General features: G+C 33.9%; 1 protein-coding gene across 2 annotated transcripts in view; it reads right to left on the reverse strand.

Moving 5' to 3' along the window:
* Positions 1-19,247, reverse strand: part of RICTOR (RPTOR independent companion of MTOR complex 2) — a gene marked incomplete at both ends in the record, with an annotated part of 113,416 nt that overhangs the window by 29,294 nt on the left and 64,875 nt on the right. For both annotated transcript variants that reach the window (XM_080698909.1, XM_080698908.1), the window contains 9 exons: positions 585-685; positions 2,959-3,039; positions 3,175-3,241; positions 3,358-3,448; positions 3,945-4,032; positions 5,874-5,956; positions 11,508-11,575; positions 14,819-14,886; positions 17,972-18,141. In XM_080698909.1, the coding sequence (XP_080555035.1) occupies positions 585-685; positions 2,959-3,039; positions 3,175-3,241; positions 3,358-3,448; positions 3,945-4,032; positions 5,874-5,956; positions 11,508-11,575; positions 14,819-14,886; positions 17,972-18,141 (817 nt within the window). The remainder of the gene's footprint in view (positions 1-584; positions 686-2,958; positions 3,040-3,174; positions 3,242-3,357; positions 3,449-3,944; positions 4,033-5,873; positions 5,957-11,507; positions 11,576-14,818; positions 14,887-17,971; positions 18,142-19,247) is intronic.

Genomic DNA, 19,247 nt, shown 5'->3' on the forward strand with positions numbered 1-19,247 from the left:
CACTGTACCAAAACCCGAAAATTCTATCAGCACATCCTATTTAGCTCCTTTACATTTTAAATATTATATTTTATTTTCAAGCATTGAAATTCCAGAACTAGAGTAATATTACCATTTTTGCTTATAAATTCTATGTTGCAATATCTCTATCAGTAAAGAATTCAATTTCTTGCTATGTATACAGTATAGGTTACTAAATTTCAGCATGTTTTACCACAAAAGTAAAAGAACACAATGGCAGTTTTGCACTTTGAAGACCTGAAATAATTCAAAGGTTAAAATAAGGGCCTGAAAGGGCTCAAAACATAAAATAACTTAAAAAACTCTCAACCAACATTTTTTTTAATAATGTGGCAAAAAGTCTAAGTTCTTATCCAGAAACACACTAAAAACAGAGGCTTTTACTATACCACTAATACTTTGTTGTCTAAAATACAAATTATTAAATATTTTGAGAATTAATTTTTACTCTTATCTCCAAGGCTTCCCTAAAAGAATTTCTTAGCATAACCTATCTATGTCACTTTTTTATTTTTAAATAAAAAGAAGAAGCAAGCCTAAGCTTTGCTAAAGCTGATACTTACAGTCTCTTTTCCTTGGGGATATCAAAGGATGCAGCCATGTTCATAAGGGTCGGCAAGCAGTGCAAGTGATGGCTATGTGAATGAGGAAGAATTGTGTTTGCCTGAAATAAAACAACAGTTTGTGCGGCTTTTGCTTTTGTTACAGATACTTGCAGGTATAAAACTATATTCAAGACCATTAAAAGTTCTGAGGTTTTCATTAAACAAATTTATTTTCCCTGATACTTACCTCCAATTTTTATCTTGTAACTTTCAGTAAGGATAAAATGTAACAAGTATAAAGATATAAAAACAAATTAATAAAACCAGTAGTTCTTACTGGCCCTTTATAATATTGTGACTTTTCGGTGGTAGTCAATTAAACTTGATTCTTAAGCAAACTGAAAGGATTAATATAGCATTTATTTATTGTTTGTTTGCTTGTGATAATGAATCCTGAACTTAGGGCATTGTACTTCCAACTATAGCCTCTCGTCCTTGAAACAGAGTCTAAGTTGTTGAGGCTGGCCTTGAACCTGCAATCTTCCTTTCTAACTCTCCCAAGTGCTGGGATCAGGGTCATGGCCCATAACATCTGGTTAACAGTAGTATTTCAAATGCTAAATGAAAGCTGGGCACAGTGGCACACACCTGTAGTCCCAGTACTTGGGAGGCTGAGACAGGAGAAACCCAAGTTTGAAGTCAGAACATGGTAAATAAGTGAGACTCAGCTTCAAAATAAAAGAATTCAATAGGGCTGAGGGTGTATCTCAAAGGTAGAGCGTTCTTGGGTTCAATCCCCAGTATCACTAAATAAATAAGTAAATATAATGTTAAATGAGAATTCAAAACTTGAGTTGACATAAGTCAACGTTTTGAGAAAGTGGATTTTTAGATAAACCACTTCCTTTGAATAGGTTTGTCTCACATACCAACAATCTTTTAAAATAAGAAACTTACTAACTTACTTTACAAACAAAATCTCACCACCCAACCTACTTTCTAGCAATGGGGATAAGGAAATTAGATGTAGAAGACAAGACATAAGCACAATAAGCAGTGAACTAGTACTACTTTACTAAAAATTGACCAGCTTACATTTCAAAAGAATTATAGAATTTTAGTTTAAGGGCAAGAGGAAGAGATTAAATTTAGAAAAATATTCCTTGATAAGAAAACAAGTAATTCTGGATATTGACTACTTACAAAAAATGATACCTTAAGAAATAAACAGATAATCAGACCCTAGAGCCTGTAATATTACTTAGTCCTTTCATAGGTAGATTGAAGGAGAACAGAACAAGTAGCTGAATAATTCACTAATTAGGAAAAGAATTGTTAACATAAGCTCTGTTCAAATATCTTCACCTCACTCATACACAGGGCCCAACTGCTATGGTGGAAACAGGTGATGAGAAAGAGAGAGGAAAGAGGGTGGAGAAATAGTAAAACCAAAAAATGCTCCGCCAAACAAACCAAGCCATATCTTGGTTTATTATGCCATAGGGTCACATATTCTTTAATAAGTTCACTAACCAGTTTATTTACTACTTTACCAACTAGTAGGTGACCTAGAAATACAAATTTCTATCATGCATACCATGCACACTAGCAGAGTTCCCTCCTTGCTTAATTTGCTAAGAGGAGAGAATTATTAGGTCATTTTTCTAGTTCCCAGTTTCTAAATAATAATAGTATTACTTATGTCATAAGATCACAATACCACATCCCCAAATAAAGAGAAATCTCACTCTCTGAACCTCAAATTACAAGGCTACAAAAAAAAAAATGATGGTCAAACAAGAAAATTACATCTAGGATTTTGGTATAAAGCTTTCTAAAAATCAGGCATTAACTATATTGATTATATTCTTAGCTATAGTTTTTAAATCTTCAATTTCTTGTTTTTAAGTAGAAAGTCTGAGAACAATCAAGATTTATAAGACTAATATACGTATACAGAAAATGATCACATAAAAGTGAAAATCAAGCCGGGCATGGTGGCGCATGCTTGTAATCCCCGCGCTTGGGAGGCTGAGACAGGAGGATCACATGAGTTCGAAGCCAGCCTCAGCAACTTAGTGAGACCCAAATAAAATATTAAAAAAAGGTCTGGGAGTGTAGCCCGGAGGTAGAAAGCCTCTGGGTTCCACCTCCAGTACCACTAAAAAAAAAAAAAAAAAAAAAGTGAAAATCAAGATGTTGTCTTTCCTATGTGTTTACTGATTGATATATATTATACATATTACATTATAGTCCACATATACTGTATATATAAAGATATATAATGAAAAGATAAGCATTCACAAAAAATGCAAGATTACTTTGAGATATTATAAAACCGCTAAAATAACCTGGGTTATAAATTAAAACATTGAAAGCATGACATACTTACCATATGTAAAAGCTCTCCTAAAAGGATGGTAGCTCTAACTGAGATATGGTCATCACTGTTGGTTATCACTTCAACCAAGCCCTATGACAACACAAACATCACTGTTGTAAAATAATATATATATATATATATATATATATATAACAGTTATGCATAAGTATGTTTTTTTTTATTCTGAAAGAACAGTAAAAATAAAATAAGGTTTATAAGTCTTACTTCTAAAAGTCCATTACGAATAAATGCAGAGAGTATCAGTGCCAAATAGTTATCCATAAGATCTGGCCTGGAAAAAAATATATGGCACAGAAACAATTTAAATAATGTTTCACATACTATAAATATGCATGTACAAAGAGTAACAGTAATAAACTGAAACCATTTTTATATTTAAAATTCTACCTGGATCTGGCACGATGAGGAAGAATAGTTTTTGCCTCAGCTGCTACAAAGCCATCTGAAAGTCTCCAACTGTCTTGGAACCTTCCCGGATCTAAAATGATTAAAATCACATAGTTGAGATTTGATAACAAGGAAAACATTTCAGATATGTGGGGAACCATCAGCTAGCCAGGCTGTAAAGAATTTCAATAAATTCTTTGGTTAAGAAACAATACACGCAAGATATTTAAAAAATTATATAAGTGTACACAGATCTAACTTCTTTCATTTTGGAATGTGGGAGTCATTTAGCTAAAATAAAGTAATTAGATAATTCAAGAATTACAGAAGTTTCTAATTATCTCCCCTCTTACTCTCTTGGTCCATTTCTTTAAATTAATTTCACTGCTAGGATAACAAAGAAGAAATTAAAATTTCTTCCAAGAATTTATCTGAGGCTTCACTTTAATGTTAATTTTAAATCTTCAATGATGAAGTAAAATAATAAAATGATGCTTGATATTACCACTTCAGGTATTTTGTCTCCTTTAGGTAAGTCAGCTTAAAAATTATCATAAATCATAGTACAAATGTACTTCAATACTTACCTACACTAAGCAGTGCTTCTATGAATTCCTCTGTTACAACAGGTAGAGGAAGACGAAATATATCATAAAGCACTTCAAGCAGACCGCGCTACAAAAGCAAACAAATACGATTCACTGGTTTTTATTCAAAGACTTTTGAAATACCCTACTCAGAAATAAATAAATGATAAAATAGGACTACTGTATTTGGAAAATTACTATACTGAACCTGTATTAAAGAAAAAATAATTAAATGCTTACTACATATATCATTTAATATTTTCAAAAAATCTTTCATTATCCCAATTATGCACACGATGAAACAGATGCCATGCTATTGCTCATTTGCAAAGTAAGAAGTCAATTATGGGATGGAGGTGTGGCCTGCCATGCACAAGGCCCTGGATATAATCTTCAGCCTCTGCTTCCCTCCCTCCCTCCCTCCCTCTTCTCTCTCTCTCTCTCTCTCTCTCTCTCTCTCTCTCTCTCACACACACACACACACACACACACACACACACACACTCTTAACCTTCTTTTCTCTACCAGAGATTTCTCCATTTATTATCAGACCCTTTCATTTCCATGAACTGTATGCTTCTTGTGTCTGGTGGTGGTGGTGGTGGTGGTGTATGGCACTGAGGAATGAACCCAGTGGTATTCTACTACTGAGCTACACCCCCAGCTCTATTATTTTTTAATTTTGAAATAGGGTCTTGCTTAGTTACCACAGGTTGCCTGGAACCTATCCTAGAAACTCTTGTCTCAGTCTCCCAAGTACTGGGATTACAGGCCTGTGTCACTGAGGCTGACAATCTAAATGCTTTTTATTTTGTATTTTAAACAAAGCACACCTGGCGAATATTGTCTAATAATATTTTCCAAATCCAGGTTCAGTTCATATAAAGAATTAAAGAATGAACAATGGCCAAAGAACAAAATTAAAATAAAAACATTTACGGAAAAGAAAAGAATCACTTGAAGAGTTCTTTTTTCCCCTCCAAATTCAATTTGCTTCTAGCTATTTAGTAAAAATTCCCTACGTATCATTAATTTAGTGATATATCTAATAAATCAATAAAAATAATTTTAATCAAAATCACCATCTGCAAAATAAAAAGATAACTTCTTATATGATATAAATGAGAAAACAGAAGTATATAAATAGTACTACTTTTGCTAAATGTATTTCTGTAGCGTTTGATCTTTTACAATAAGAATGGCATTCTATTTGCATTGTTTTAGTAAATATATCATAATTAAATTCATACTATCAATTAAAATTTTAATATTACTGTTTTAGCAGTATCTAAGTGACTCTCATGATAATTAGGGTTTATCTAAGATCTTATTATTCATGATTTTTTAAAATGTTCTGCTGGGCGAGGTGGTGTAGGCTTGTAATCCCAGCATTCGGGAGGTTGAGACAGGAGGTAGCGGTTCACAGCCAGCCTCAGCTACTTAGTGAGGCCCTTTGCAATTCAGTGAGACCCTGCTTCAAAATAAAGAATAAAAAATAGGGTTCGGGGGTGTTGCCTGGAGGTAGAATGGCCCTAGGTTCCACCCCCAGTACTACACACACACACACACACAAAAAAAAGTTCTATAATAAAACTGATTTTATAGTTTGCAGCTGTGGCTGTGGAACGTGGCCTTACATCCTCTAGTCTTTTGCCAAAATGGGCCATACAATTTTGATCCAGAATTATAAAAATGTAAGAAAAAAAGAAAAGGCAGCTGATAAATGCAGAAGGCTCCAAACCATTTCCTTAGACTCACAATGTGATATTTTCTGATAGTTATAGGAAATACTGTTATTTTGTTGTAAAAATGCCCTGTGATACAAATTAACAACTAATGTAGAAAAAAAAATCACCTGAAATAATTTTTTTTAACAACTAATTCCCTCCATTAAAGATTCAAAAATGAAACACAGTAACTTTTACCTACCCTTATTTCCATATTTGGTATACAAAGTACTCCAATGAGAGACTGGATCCCAGAATTTCCAGGTTTACATAAATTAATAATACCTATAGAAAATAAAAAGAATAAAAAAATCTATTTCAATTTTAAAAATTCTATAGTAATATATCATAAAATAAAAATGTAATACTACTTCGTTATCATTAACGGACATCATGTAAGTGAAGCACACTACAAGCATTCTCTGTATTTCCCTACTGCTTAGCAAGTATCAATACTTTTATAATTAATAATCTTTCCTGATAACCTAACAATACACCTCAAAGCCCTTGAAAAACAGGAACAATCTAACCCCAAAGCTAATAGAAGACAGGAAATTATTAAACCCGGAGCAAAAGCCTGGCGTGATGGTGCATGCCTGTCATCCTACCGCTTGGAAGACTGACACAGGAGGATCAAGGCCAGCAGAGACATTCAGCAATTGAGCTAGACCCTAAAAACAAAACAAAAAGCAACAACAACAACAAAAAAATCAGAGCAGAAATTAACAAAGTAGAGAATAAAAACAATATAGAAAATCACCAAAACAAAAAGCTGGTTTCTCGAAAAAATTAACAAGATAGATAAACCACTAGCCAACCTATTAAAAAAAAAGAGAGAATCAACCCAAATTATGAAGATAAGAGATGAAAAGGGAGACATTACTACTGATAGTGTAGAAATCCACAGGATTATCAGAAACTACTTTGAAAAACTATACTACAACAAAATGGAAAATCTAGAGGAAATTGGCAACTTTTTAGATAAACACAACCTTCCTAAACTGAGTCAAGAAGATACAGAAAATTTAAGCCAACAAATAGTAATCAAAGAGACAGAAACAGCAATAAAGAGTTTACCATCAAAGAAAAGCCCAGGGCCAGATGGTTTTCCAGGTGCATTCTATAAAACCTTTATATAGGAGCTAATCGCAATACTCCTCAAAATATTTCGTGAAATAGAAAAAACCGGGACTCAATACATTCTATGAAGCCAACATCACACTAATACCAAAACCAAATAAAGAGAGTTCAGAAAAGGAAAACTACAGGCCTATATCTCTGATGAACTTGGATGCAAAACTACTGAACAAAATACAAACAACATGCATTCAAAACCACATCAAGAAAATCATACACCATGACCAGGTAGGGTTCATCCCAGTGATGCAAGGCTGGTTCAACATACGAAAATCAATCCATGTAATTCATAATATAAACAAAACCAAAGACAAAATCACATGATCATTTCAATAGATGCAGAAAAAGCATTTGATAAAATCCAACATCCATTTATGATACAAGCACTGCAGAGAATTGGAACAGAAGGAACATGTCTCAACATCATAAAGGCAAACTACACTAAGCCCACAGCCAACATATTATTAAATGGGGAAAAACTGAGAATTCCCCCTAAAAACAGGAACAAGAGAAGGATGTCCATTATCACCACTTCTCTTCAATGTAGTACTAGAAACTCTAGCCAGAGCAATAAGGCAAGAAAAGAAAATCAAAGGAGTACAAATAGGAAAAAAAGAACTCAAACTTTCACTATTTGCAGATGACATGATACTATATTTAGAAAACCCAACAAACTCAGCCAAAAGGTTTATAGAACTGATCAACAAATATAGCAGTGTCTGGATACAAAATCTATCTTAAAAAATCAGAGGCTTTTCTGTACATCAACCATAAATCCACTGAAAAAGAAATTCAGAAAAAAATTCCACTCAGGATTTCCCACAAAAAATACTTAGGAATAAACTTAACCAAGGAGGTAAAAGATCTCTACAAAGAAAATTATAAAACATTGAAAAAAGAAATCAAAGATGATCTTAGAAGATGGAAAGATCTTCCATGTTTATGGATAGGCAGAAATATCATTAAAATGGCTATACTTCCAAAAGTGATCTATAGGTTTAATGCAATGCCCATTAAATTATCAATATTATTCCTCATAGACAGAAAAATCAGTCCTTAAATTCATCTGGAACAACAAAAAACCCAGAATAGCCAAAGTAGTTCTCAGTACCTGACTTTAAACTATACTACAAAGCCATTGTAATAAAAACAGCATGGTACTGGCAAAAAAAGCCAGATGCATAGACCAATGGAGCAGAATAGAAGACCCAGAAACAAGTCCACACACTTTCAGCCAATTGATTTTTGACAAAGGGGCCAAAAACATACACTGGAAAAAAGATAGCTTCTTCAACAAATGGTGTTGTCAAAACTGGTTAACCATATGCAGAAAATTGGAAATTAATCCCACTTTCTCACCCTGCACAAGAGTCAACTCAAGATGGATCAAAGACTTGGAAATTAGACCAGAGACCTTGAGGCTCCTTGAAAAGGTCATAGGTCCAACACTGCAACACAGAGGCACAGATAAATACTTTTTCAATAAGACCCCAGAGGCACAAGAAACTAAAAAGCAAATCACTATGTGGGATTACATGAAACTGAAGAGCTTCTGTTCAGCAAAGGAATCTGTCAAGAAACTCAATCGAGAGCTAACAGAATGGGAGATTTTTACCACCTATTCCTCCGATAGAGGACTATTATCTAGAATATACAGAGAACTCAAGAAACTCAACACTAAAAAAACAAATAATCCAATCAAAAAATGGGCAAGTGAACTAGATACTTCACGAAAGATGAAATTCAAATGGCCAATAAATGCATGAAAATATGCTCAACATCACTGGCAATCAGAGTGATGCAAATCAAAACTACTGAGATTAACTCCATCTAGAATGGCAATCATTAAAAACACAAACAACAACAAATGCTGGTGAGGATGTGGAGAAGTGGGAACTCTAAAACATTGTTGGTGGGATTGCAAATTAGTGCAACCACTTTTGAAAACAGTATGAAGAATCCTCAGAAGATTGGGAACAAATCTACCATTTGATCCAGCAATACCACTGTTGGGTATCTACCCAAAAGAAAGGAAACCAAACTACCAAACTAACGCATGTGTATCTATGTTCATAGCTGCACAATTCACCATAGCCAAACTATGGAACCAGCCAAGATGTCCATCAACAGATGAATGAATTACAAAACTGAGGGATAAGTACACAATGGAATTTTAGTCATACACACACACACACACACACACACACACACACAATTACATCATTTTCAGGGAAATGAATGGAACTGGAGGACCTTATGCTAAGCGAGATTAGTCAGTCACAAAAAATCAGAAATTGGATGCTTTCCCTAATATGTGAGAGGGAGAAATGGGTCATAGCAAGAACTCTAGATGAAAAAAAAAATCCTACAGAGGAGCCAAGAAAACAGCCTAAATGAGGCGATGGGAGTGGGGAAGAAGGAAATTCTCTGAAGCACACAATGTACTTAAACACATTGAAGTCAACCACTAAGCCAAGCATGGGAAGGAGGGATGGGAGGGAATGGGGTGGGAATTGGGTAGGGGCTAAATGGGTGATGTGTACCTGTATGTCCACACAAGTTTTTTACCCCATTATGTAGTATGAATATAATGCACCAATAAAAAAATTAAAAAATAATCTTTCTTGAATTTGTTTCATACCCACAAATCACAAATTAATAAAAGCCCTGTTGGCTGATGAATGTTTCTCTGGGAGTTAAGTACACTGAAAAAAAGTCAGACACCATTCTGTTTCTCATTTAATGTGCTTCAGTCTAATGTGCAAAACTGCATGGCTATTTTGCCTTTTAAAAGTTTAATTCTAAAATTTAATTCTAAAGTTTATTCTAAATTTCTTCTGTGAATACACAGAAAAGTGTAAACTTGTATTAGAATAAGTTACAGATCTGAGTCAGTCAATTTTGAATATAATAAAATCATATTATCACAAAAAAGATATGTAAACAGCTAATGAACATATACAAAGTGCTCAATAGTATTAGTCATCAAGAAAATGCAGACGGAAGTGGTGGTGCATGTTTGTAATCCCAGTATTTGGGAAACTGAGACAGGAGGATCATGTTTCACAGCTAGCCCCAGCTGGCTCACTTAGTGAGGCCCTTTGCTACACAGTGAGATCCTGTTTCAAAATAAAGAATAAAAAATAGGGCTGAGGGTATAGCTCAGAGAAAGAATGCACCTGGGTTCCATTCCCACAAAAAAAAAAAAAAAGAAAATGCAAATTCTTTAATGAAATACCACTACATATTTATTAAAATGGCTAAATTTAAAGACATCAAATGTTTTGGAGGATGCAGAGCAGCCAGAACTCACACGATGATGGAGTATAAAACAGTATTTTTACACAAAATAGATAATAATGTGCATGCTAAAGTGTTGAGGAGTGAAGAGTACTGATATCTGCTACTTCCTAGGAGATGTTAGAAAAACTCAAATGGACTAATGAGGGCACGAAGGGATAAAGGGATTGGGAGATATGTAATAAAACAAATTCAGCACAACCCAGTTGATAGGAGTACATATGCCATAATTGTGTAATCCTTAGTTTCAATAATTTCTGTAATAATGTTAGAAAAAAGCTGTTTAAAAAATTCTATAGGACTTTGAAGTTCCCTACAATTTCTATCTAAGCATATATAGGTTGAGTATCCTATATCTGAAATACTTAGAACCAGAAGTATTTCAAATTTTGGATATTTTCTGGACTTCAGAATATTTGCATATATTTAACATATCTTGGAGATGAGACCCAAGTCTAAACATGAAATTCATTTACATTTCATATACATCGACATGTAGAATGAAGATAAACTTACATGGTATTTTTAGTATACCTGTGTTTTGACTGTGTAATCCCAGTACTTGGGAGGCTGAGACAAGAGAATCACAAGTTTGGAATCTAACAAGACCTTGGTTAAAGAAAAAGAAAAAGAAAAAAAAAAAAGAAAGGATGGGGGGTGGGTAGCTCAAAGGTAGAATGTCCCTGGGTTCAAGCCCCAGTACCACAATACAAAAAAAATTCACCTTTTATTCTATAGAAAGATAACTCCTATTTCATAACTCCTATTTTTCAAGAAGTTTGGGAGTAATAATTGCCTTATTTATTTGGTATTTATGACATTATGTTATTTTTAAATAACAAACTTTAGATATATAGCTAATATGCAGGTTTTGCTTTTTTAATTTTGGGGATTTGGGGGAATATATATATGATGCTTAATTTTTCATGAACTGCCTTGCTAATTATTTGCACAATAACTTCCAAATAGTTAATAAATATATTCATATTGAATACAATATTAGCTTCTATTTCCTATTTATATTTTCTATTAGAATTTGTTTCACTGTGTTTTAATAATTATGTATGAATTCCTTTGGTTCTGATAATATTAACACTAGATTATCATTTAAGTTAGATGGTACAATATTTAACATTTTAAAAATCAAGTTTTCAGCTCAGCATGGTAGCACACTCTTGTAATCCCAGTACTTGGACGCTAATGACAGAAGGATTGCAGGTTCAAAGTCAGACTTAGCAACTTAGTGAGACCTTATTTCCAAATAAGAAATTAAAAAAAAAAAAAAAAACCCGGGCTGGGGTGTAACCTGGAGGTAGGATGTCTCTGGGTTCAATCTCCAGTACCAAAAACAAAACAAGTTTTCTTCTTGAATGTCATAAAACAACCTGGACTAACATACCTGCCCATGACCGGAATGTTGCTATGATTCCCATTTTACTGGCTAGAAACCGTGCTTCTCTGTCTTCTCTGTTGGGGGATGAAAAGAGGGATTCAAAGACATAAAATAACATGAGTTTTGCTGTCACTTTACCAGAATAACAGTGATCACTTATGTTTAAGTTTTTACTCATGAAAAACTAGGTGTTAATAAAAAGGTATCTATTCCACAGCCAATTACCTAGCTATAAACTTGCCTTACATTTAAAGTTCACAAAATAGTTTTAAGTAGGTTATATATTCTGCTTTTCTATTCAGTTGAATATTCCATTTTTCTGAAAACTATTTTTAGATGAGCATTAATTATGCATTAGAGAGAACAACAGTCTTAATAAGCATCTATGTCACAAGGATGCCCCTTAACAAAGAAAAATCACATTATCCCCTTTACCCCCTTCATTCTACTTACTCCAAAATCTTTGCCCCAAACTTATTTGAGCATTTCCAACAAGCTCAGTAATCTACAGTCATTGAAATGTTATTACATAACTAGGGATTATTAACATTACCAACTACTTTCTCCCTTGACAATTATGTAACCAACTGTCATACAACAGTTATAAGTGAACAATGAAACTATTCATATTTAGCAAAAATGGCATATTTTGGAATATCTTTCATGGTTGATTCATGGACAGTTCCAATGATTTATAGCAATCTGGTAATTCTTTATGCCTCTTCAACCACTCTCTATATCCTGTTGACTATCCATTTTCTCATGTGTCATCTTTCTTCTTCCCCGATTAAATTCTTAATGATTGTGAACATAAAAGTCAAAGAATTTGGAGGGAAAAAAATGCAGGAGTAAAGACTGATGACACAAAATAAAATCAGTAGTGATCAGTCTATTAAAGAAGACTGAAAATCTCAAAGAAAAGGCAAAAATCAGACTAATCTGTATATCTCTATACAAAATGAGAATATAAGGCTACTAAAATGAATGGAGAGGTTGTATAATTAAACTTCTAGTATTCCTCTTATAAATGTTGGTGAAGTACTTATGTTGATTCCATGGTAATCCATCTCCAATTGATTAGATGAACATGCAACATTTTTAAATTACTTATTTCCCTGTTCCCTGATCATAACATACCCTTACTTGGCCCGCCATTTATCTGTTTATGCTTCAAAAACAATGTAAGTACAAAGTCAAATACAAAAGGAAGGATTTGGTGGAATGCCACCATCCCCATAATACGTCTAGGTTCATCTCTTTTTCATCACAGTATGCAGAATTCTAAAAATAGCTCCACCCAAGATTCCATGCCATGGGTTTGCTACTTGAGAGATTTCTTTCTCCAAACTCATCAATCTCTGGATCTTGAGCCAATCGTGGTGGTGCACACTTGTAATCCCAGCATTTGGGAGGCTGAGACTGGAGGATCACGGTTCGCGGACAGCGTCAGCTACTTAGTGAGTCTCTCTGCAACTTAGTGAGACCCTGTTTCAAAATAAAGAATAAAAAATAGGGCAGGGGATGTAGCTCGGAGGTCAAATGCCTCTGGGTTACATCCCCAAACCTGCAAAAAAAAAAAAAAAAATCTCTGGATCCTGTAAATATAAAATATCATTGTCATGATTGTGGTTATGCTTTTGTTTTGTACATATAAGAGCATAACATGGTTGATCACCTTGAAGCCTTGACCTAAATGGAGTGTCTTCTTTAGTTAGTGGCAAAAGAATTCACTGAGAATCAAAACACTAGAAGCATTTCAAACATTACTGTTCCCGTTGAAGATATGAAGGGCATTGAGTGCCAAGGAATTGGTGGCTTCTAGAAGGTGAGTGCCCAAGTGACAACCAGTGAGGAAGCAGGAATCTGAGTTATTCAACAGCAAGGAAATGAATTAAAAGCTGAATGAACTTGGAAGGAGAGTCTATCCAGAGCCTTCAAACAAGAGCCAATCCAGACTTTTTATCCATCAAAAGGTAAACTAATAAATGGACATTGTTAAGTTTCTAGTACATTGTTGCAAAGCAACAGAAATACACATTATTTTTTTTTTGGGGGGCGGGTTTGGGGATGGAACTCAGAGGCATTTGACTTCCAAGCTATACACCCTGCCCAATTTTTTATTCTTTATTTTGAAACAGGGTCTCACTAAGTTGCGAAGGGCCTCACTAAGTAGCTGAGGCTGTCTGCGAACTTGCGATCCTCCGGTCTCAGCCTCCTGAATGCTGGGATTACAAGTGTGCACCACCATGCCTGGCTCTAGAAATACACTCTTGAACAATAAAGAGAAGATCTAAATCTTCTAAGAAGTCAAGAAAAAATGCTAAGAATTCCAATTCATTAATGTTAGCAGGAGTGAGTTTAAGAAGGTTTAAACACAGGATGTTTATTTCGATTTTTTAGCTTAGAGTATGATAATGAATTCACAGTGATGAATGTATGTGAAGATAATTAAAAAACTTTTTAATTCAGGAGAAAAATTAAAAACACCAAAAATATCCCTCTGTTCAACAAAGTCCCAAAACTTGATGAGGAACCTGAAAATATATGTTCATCTTCCAAAATAAATGAGTACAATAATCTTACTAGAAAAATACTCAGTGTATTTATTAGAATTGTGTCACCTGCAAAATCTTCCCAAAATAGGTTTTATTTGATCCCTAAATAATTTGAATTATAAAGTATCTCTGAATACCTAGTGAACAAGTACTTTTTCTCTTCAAATGACTCTGAAAATAATACTGTCTCATTTTCTAAAGAATATTCCTTACTATATCCCTATTATTTACTATATCCCTAATATTTCCCTATTAACCTTACTCTCAAAATTCTACATATTACATTAGTTGCTGAAACAAGACAACTCTTCAGTCTCATCCCTTCTAGTATTTCACTCTCTGTTTCAATATAATTATGCTTAAAATAAATACAATAGGAAAACAAAGATCTGGGTCTAAATTGCAATCTTTTTTTGAAAGAAGAAACAAATCTTTAAATTTCCCACAGCTTTGGGGCCGGGATGTAGCTCAGTGGCAAAGCGCCTGCTTTGCAGGTATGGCGTTCTGGGTTCGATCCCTGGTTCCAAAAAGGGGGAAAAAAAAAAAAAAAAAAAAAAAGAACCCCTTAAAAAAAATAATAAGCTAAATTTCCCACAGCTTTAATTTTTTTAAACAATAGTTAATTATAAGAGAAGTATCACAAAATCCTATGAAAAAGTAAATTCACATTTCTCTGGATTTACATGAAGCGAGGCAAATGTAAAAGCTTTACTATCAACACATATAGCACTCAATACATTATTAGGAACTAATGGTACTTACTTGAGCTGTCCTTCAGCTGTATCTGGACTATGTCTGTAGTGAAAATCTGTATAGGGTGCTAAAATCCGCTAATTAAAAAAGAAACAGGAAAACATGAAGAATATTATAAAAAAACATTCAACCTATGCCAAATCAAAATTAATTCCATTCTTCTTTATCTTTAATTGGGCATATTGTTTCAAAGATTTCTTTCTTCAAACTCATCAAGAAATATGTTGGACTACTTTTTAAAGTACGAATTGAATTTTTGAGTACTGACATGTAAAAGATAACCAAAACAACACAGAATAAGGAATGAAAATGACCCAGTCACCATCAAATGATTCATGCACTGCTATGTCAGGCAGGCTGTTGGCATAGCAACAAAAATGAGAGAAATGGAGACACTGGGATCTAACAAGTTATAGACACTGAGACTTAAAAGAGGATCGAGAAACACCATGTATCCCCTCACCCAGTTACTGAGTGAAGCTATAACCTGATTTATGATATCCTGTTCTATGAAGTCAGACTAGACCAGCCTGTCTTTGTGAAGATAAGGAAGCAAGATCTAAATAAAAGACACGGGGGTCCAGGGGGGGCAGTGTCTCTCTTAGAGCACTCCACCTTACTTCTCTCCAGTGTGGTGCTTTTTCTTTCGTTTTACAATAAATCCTACTTTAGCAGCACAAACAGGTTTTCTGGCTCTGTATTTCTATACCAAGCTAAAAAAATGACCTATGGTAAATCCCAAACTATAACAAAAGTAGTGTTTTCTCTTAAGTTGAGTTGGCAGTTCTTTAAATTGCCATTCAACTACACTAATTTCCATTTTTTATTAAGTAATCAGCTGCTAGATTTGCTCCTTTGAAAATAACAGTTCTTTTTTTTTTTCTTTCTTTCTCAAGCAGCTCTTAAGATTTTAATTGTTTTGGCCTTCAACAGTCTTACCATGCTGTATCTACATCTCGCTTTCTTTTTGTATTATTTGGAGTATTTATTTATTTATTTATTTATTTATTTTGCGGTACTGGGGATAAAAGCCAGGGGTATTCTACCTCCTGCCCTATTTTTCATTCTTTAGTTTTGAAACAGGGTTTCACTGAGTTGCAGAGGGCCTCACTAAGTAGCTGAGGCTGGCTGCGAACTAAGGAGCTAGATTTGCTCCTTTGAAAATAACAGTTCTTTTTTTTTTCTTTCTTTCTCAAGCAGCTCTTAAGATTTTAATTGTTTTGGCCTTCAACAGTCTTACCATGCTGTATCTACATCTCGCTTTCTTTTTGTATTATTTGGAGTATTTATTTATTTATTTATTTATTTATTTATTTATTTAGCGGTACTGGGGATAAAAGCCAGGGGTATTCTACCTCCTGCCCTATTTTTCATTCTTTAGTTTTGAAACAGGGTTTCACTGAGTTGCAGAGGGCCTCACTAAGTGCTGAGGCTGTCTCAGCCTCCCAAATTCTGGGATTACAAGCATGCACCACCACACCTAGCTTATTTGGAGTTTCTTTTAACTTTATAAACATGAAACTTCAGTTTCAGAAACAAACTTTCAGCCATTATCTCTTTGGGTATATGCTTCTATCAATTTTCTCTCTCTCCTTTCCACTGACTACAATTTTATTTTATTCCTTCTGTTCTGTTCATTTCCTTTCTATACATTATTCTGAATATTTTTATTCACCTTTCAGTTTGCTATCCACATTGCCTTGTCCACAATAAATTTTTAATTTCACTGAATTCTGAATTCTCAGTATTCTATCATTTCTACAACTTATTGTATATCCAATTACATGGTGAAATTCATTATTTTGCCTATTTTTCCTCTTCCTGAACGAATCAATCATACTTATTTTAAATTCTTTTTCTTCTACCTGGATTACATGTGATCATGTTTCCATGGAATTTTTTTTTCTATTGAATTTACAGTCATATCATCATGTCTTTTTGTATGACTACATGTTTGTTGCTGTTGCATTTTGTGTGTTTGTGTGTGTGGTGCTAGGAATTGAACCCAGGGGTATTCTACCTCTGAGCTACACTCCCAGCCCTAAGTTTTATTCTTTATTTTAAAACAGAGTCTCATAAGGATGCTGGGGGCATCAAAAGTAGCTAAGGTAAGCTGTGAACCTGGATCCTTCTGTCTCAGCCTCCCAAGTTCTGGGATTACAAGTGTGCACCACCACACCTAGCTGACTATACATTTTTGCTATCTCACACTTCATATTTTATATAAAGATCCAACTGATGTTACTATGCACCAAAAATGGTTTATCCTTTTCTGCTAGATGGACAGACTGATGCAGCTGATCACTTTATCCTAATGACCAAAAGAGTTAAGTTGAAGCTACACTGCAATTTTGGTAAGATAGACCTCCAGTTTCCCTGTGTTTCTAATTATGACCCTACAGTGCTTTCAATAGAGCTTGTCAGTTGTTTTCCTCCTTAGCAGTGAGACTGGAAATTTTTTAAGCGTATTTCATAATTTTAGAACTGAGATCTTGAGTTATCATCCATTAAGGCAGCTTTAAGATTCTGATAAATGTCAAAACAAAAAATTAGCTATGGATATCCAGTTTTGTCAACACCACAGAATGGTCAAAAGCTTTTCTAGTTTTTTGAATTCTAGCAAAGGGCTACCTGGATTTACAGTGTCCAACTATATTCTAAATAGTAAGTGGCTCAAGAAAAAAATATGTTGAGTAATAGTATAAATTCACTAGATACAGATGACAAGGTAATATAAAAATGTATTTTGAAAAAATTAAGTTAATTAACAAAGCCATTTTAACATGAAATTTTAATAAATAAATAGTATAGACTTAGTAGACTCACACTACTAACATATTAAAATTTTTAAAAACAAATGGTGTTCTTGAATAGGCAAATGTCTTAATAGAACCCTGATAATTCTCTAATTTGCTCAGAAGTCTTTTTATGGATAATAGAAAAGTAAACTTTATTAAGCATGTTCATGAAATAGTCTTAAGAATAACATTTTTAGTACATCTCAAAATAAATAAACAATTAAACCAGTTTTGGTTAATACAGATTGGATGATTAATGTTCTGCTGAATCTATTAGCTTCAAATTTCCAACACTAAAAGTATGCATTTAAAATACTAAAAACTTCAAAGTTAAAGCATGTGTTTAAAATAGTAAAGTTCCTACCTCTAATTCTACATCAGCTCGCACATACTGTCGAGTCTTTGGATGATTAAGGAGGTGTAGAATTGTAGTTATGAGGGCCTCGTTTATTCGACTTAATTGGCAATCAATCACATTTTTCAAGATGGTGTTTAGTCCACCTCGAAGAGCCACCACCTCTGGATTCTGAAGTGCTAAAATAAATAAGAAAAATTTACCATATTATATTGAGGGTAACAAAATAATCTGAAATTTGGGCCTTTACTTTAAAACTTAATTTCCATTTGGACTTGAAACACTTTCTTATTTACCACATTTTAAAGAATAATTATATAAAAGATACTTAATAAGAAGTCACTGACTATATTTCACCAACATCTGACTTTTAAATGTCTTAGAATTGTCTTTTCATATTTTTTGTCTATACACATCACACACACACACACACACACACACACACACACACACACACACACACCACACACACACACCACACACACCACAGGTGGTGGGGTACTAGGGACCATCCCCAGCCCTATTTTATTTTTTATCTTGAAATAGACTCTACCAAAGATGCTGAAGTTGAACTGGAACTTATGATCCTTTGGGCCTCAGTGTCTTAAGTACTTGGATTATTAGCGTGTGCCATGATGCCTGTCTTCCTGTTTATTCTTACAACAAAATTGTGCAATTATACTTCTATATTTTTAAAAGAAATATAATTATATGCAACTAAAATACAAAGATTTTAATGATACAGCTCAATAACCACTGACCAAGATTACTATTGTAACCAATACTGGACTCAAGGTCCAGAACTTTCTTCATTCTACATAGTTCCCTTGAACCATTTTCCAATGAGTCCCTCTCTACTGTACAGATAATCACTGCTTTCATTTCTATACTTATAGATTAGTTGTGGAATGTTAAGAATCAATTTGACAAACTCAAAAAATTGCCTAAACATACACATAACTCATACAGTTAGTATTTGTAGAAATCTAGGAACTCAAGTCTTGATTTGAGATATTCTAGAATGTTAACAAAGTAGGCTTCTAATTATTTTTTTGCAGTGTAGCATAATGCCTGTTTTTTATTTTTTTATTGGTGCACTATAGTCTTACATCATAATGTGGATCATGTTGACAATGGCATATATTCACACAGTACTTGGTGCCCTTCCCTCCCCAATACTGAGTGTCTGTGTTAACACTGTTATATTCAGATGCATATACATATTCAAATATAGCTTTTCTATTAATTAACCCCAGTCTTCTTCTTCCCATACCCCTCCTTTCTG

This window comes from Muscardinus avellanarius (assembly GCF_963383645.1).
Source record: "Muscardinus avellanarius genome assembly, chromosome: 1".
NCBI classification, from domain to species: domain Eukaryota; kingdom Metazoa; phylum Chordata; class Mammalia; order Rodentia; family Gliridae; genus Muscardinus; species Muscardinus avellanarius.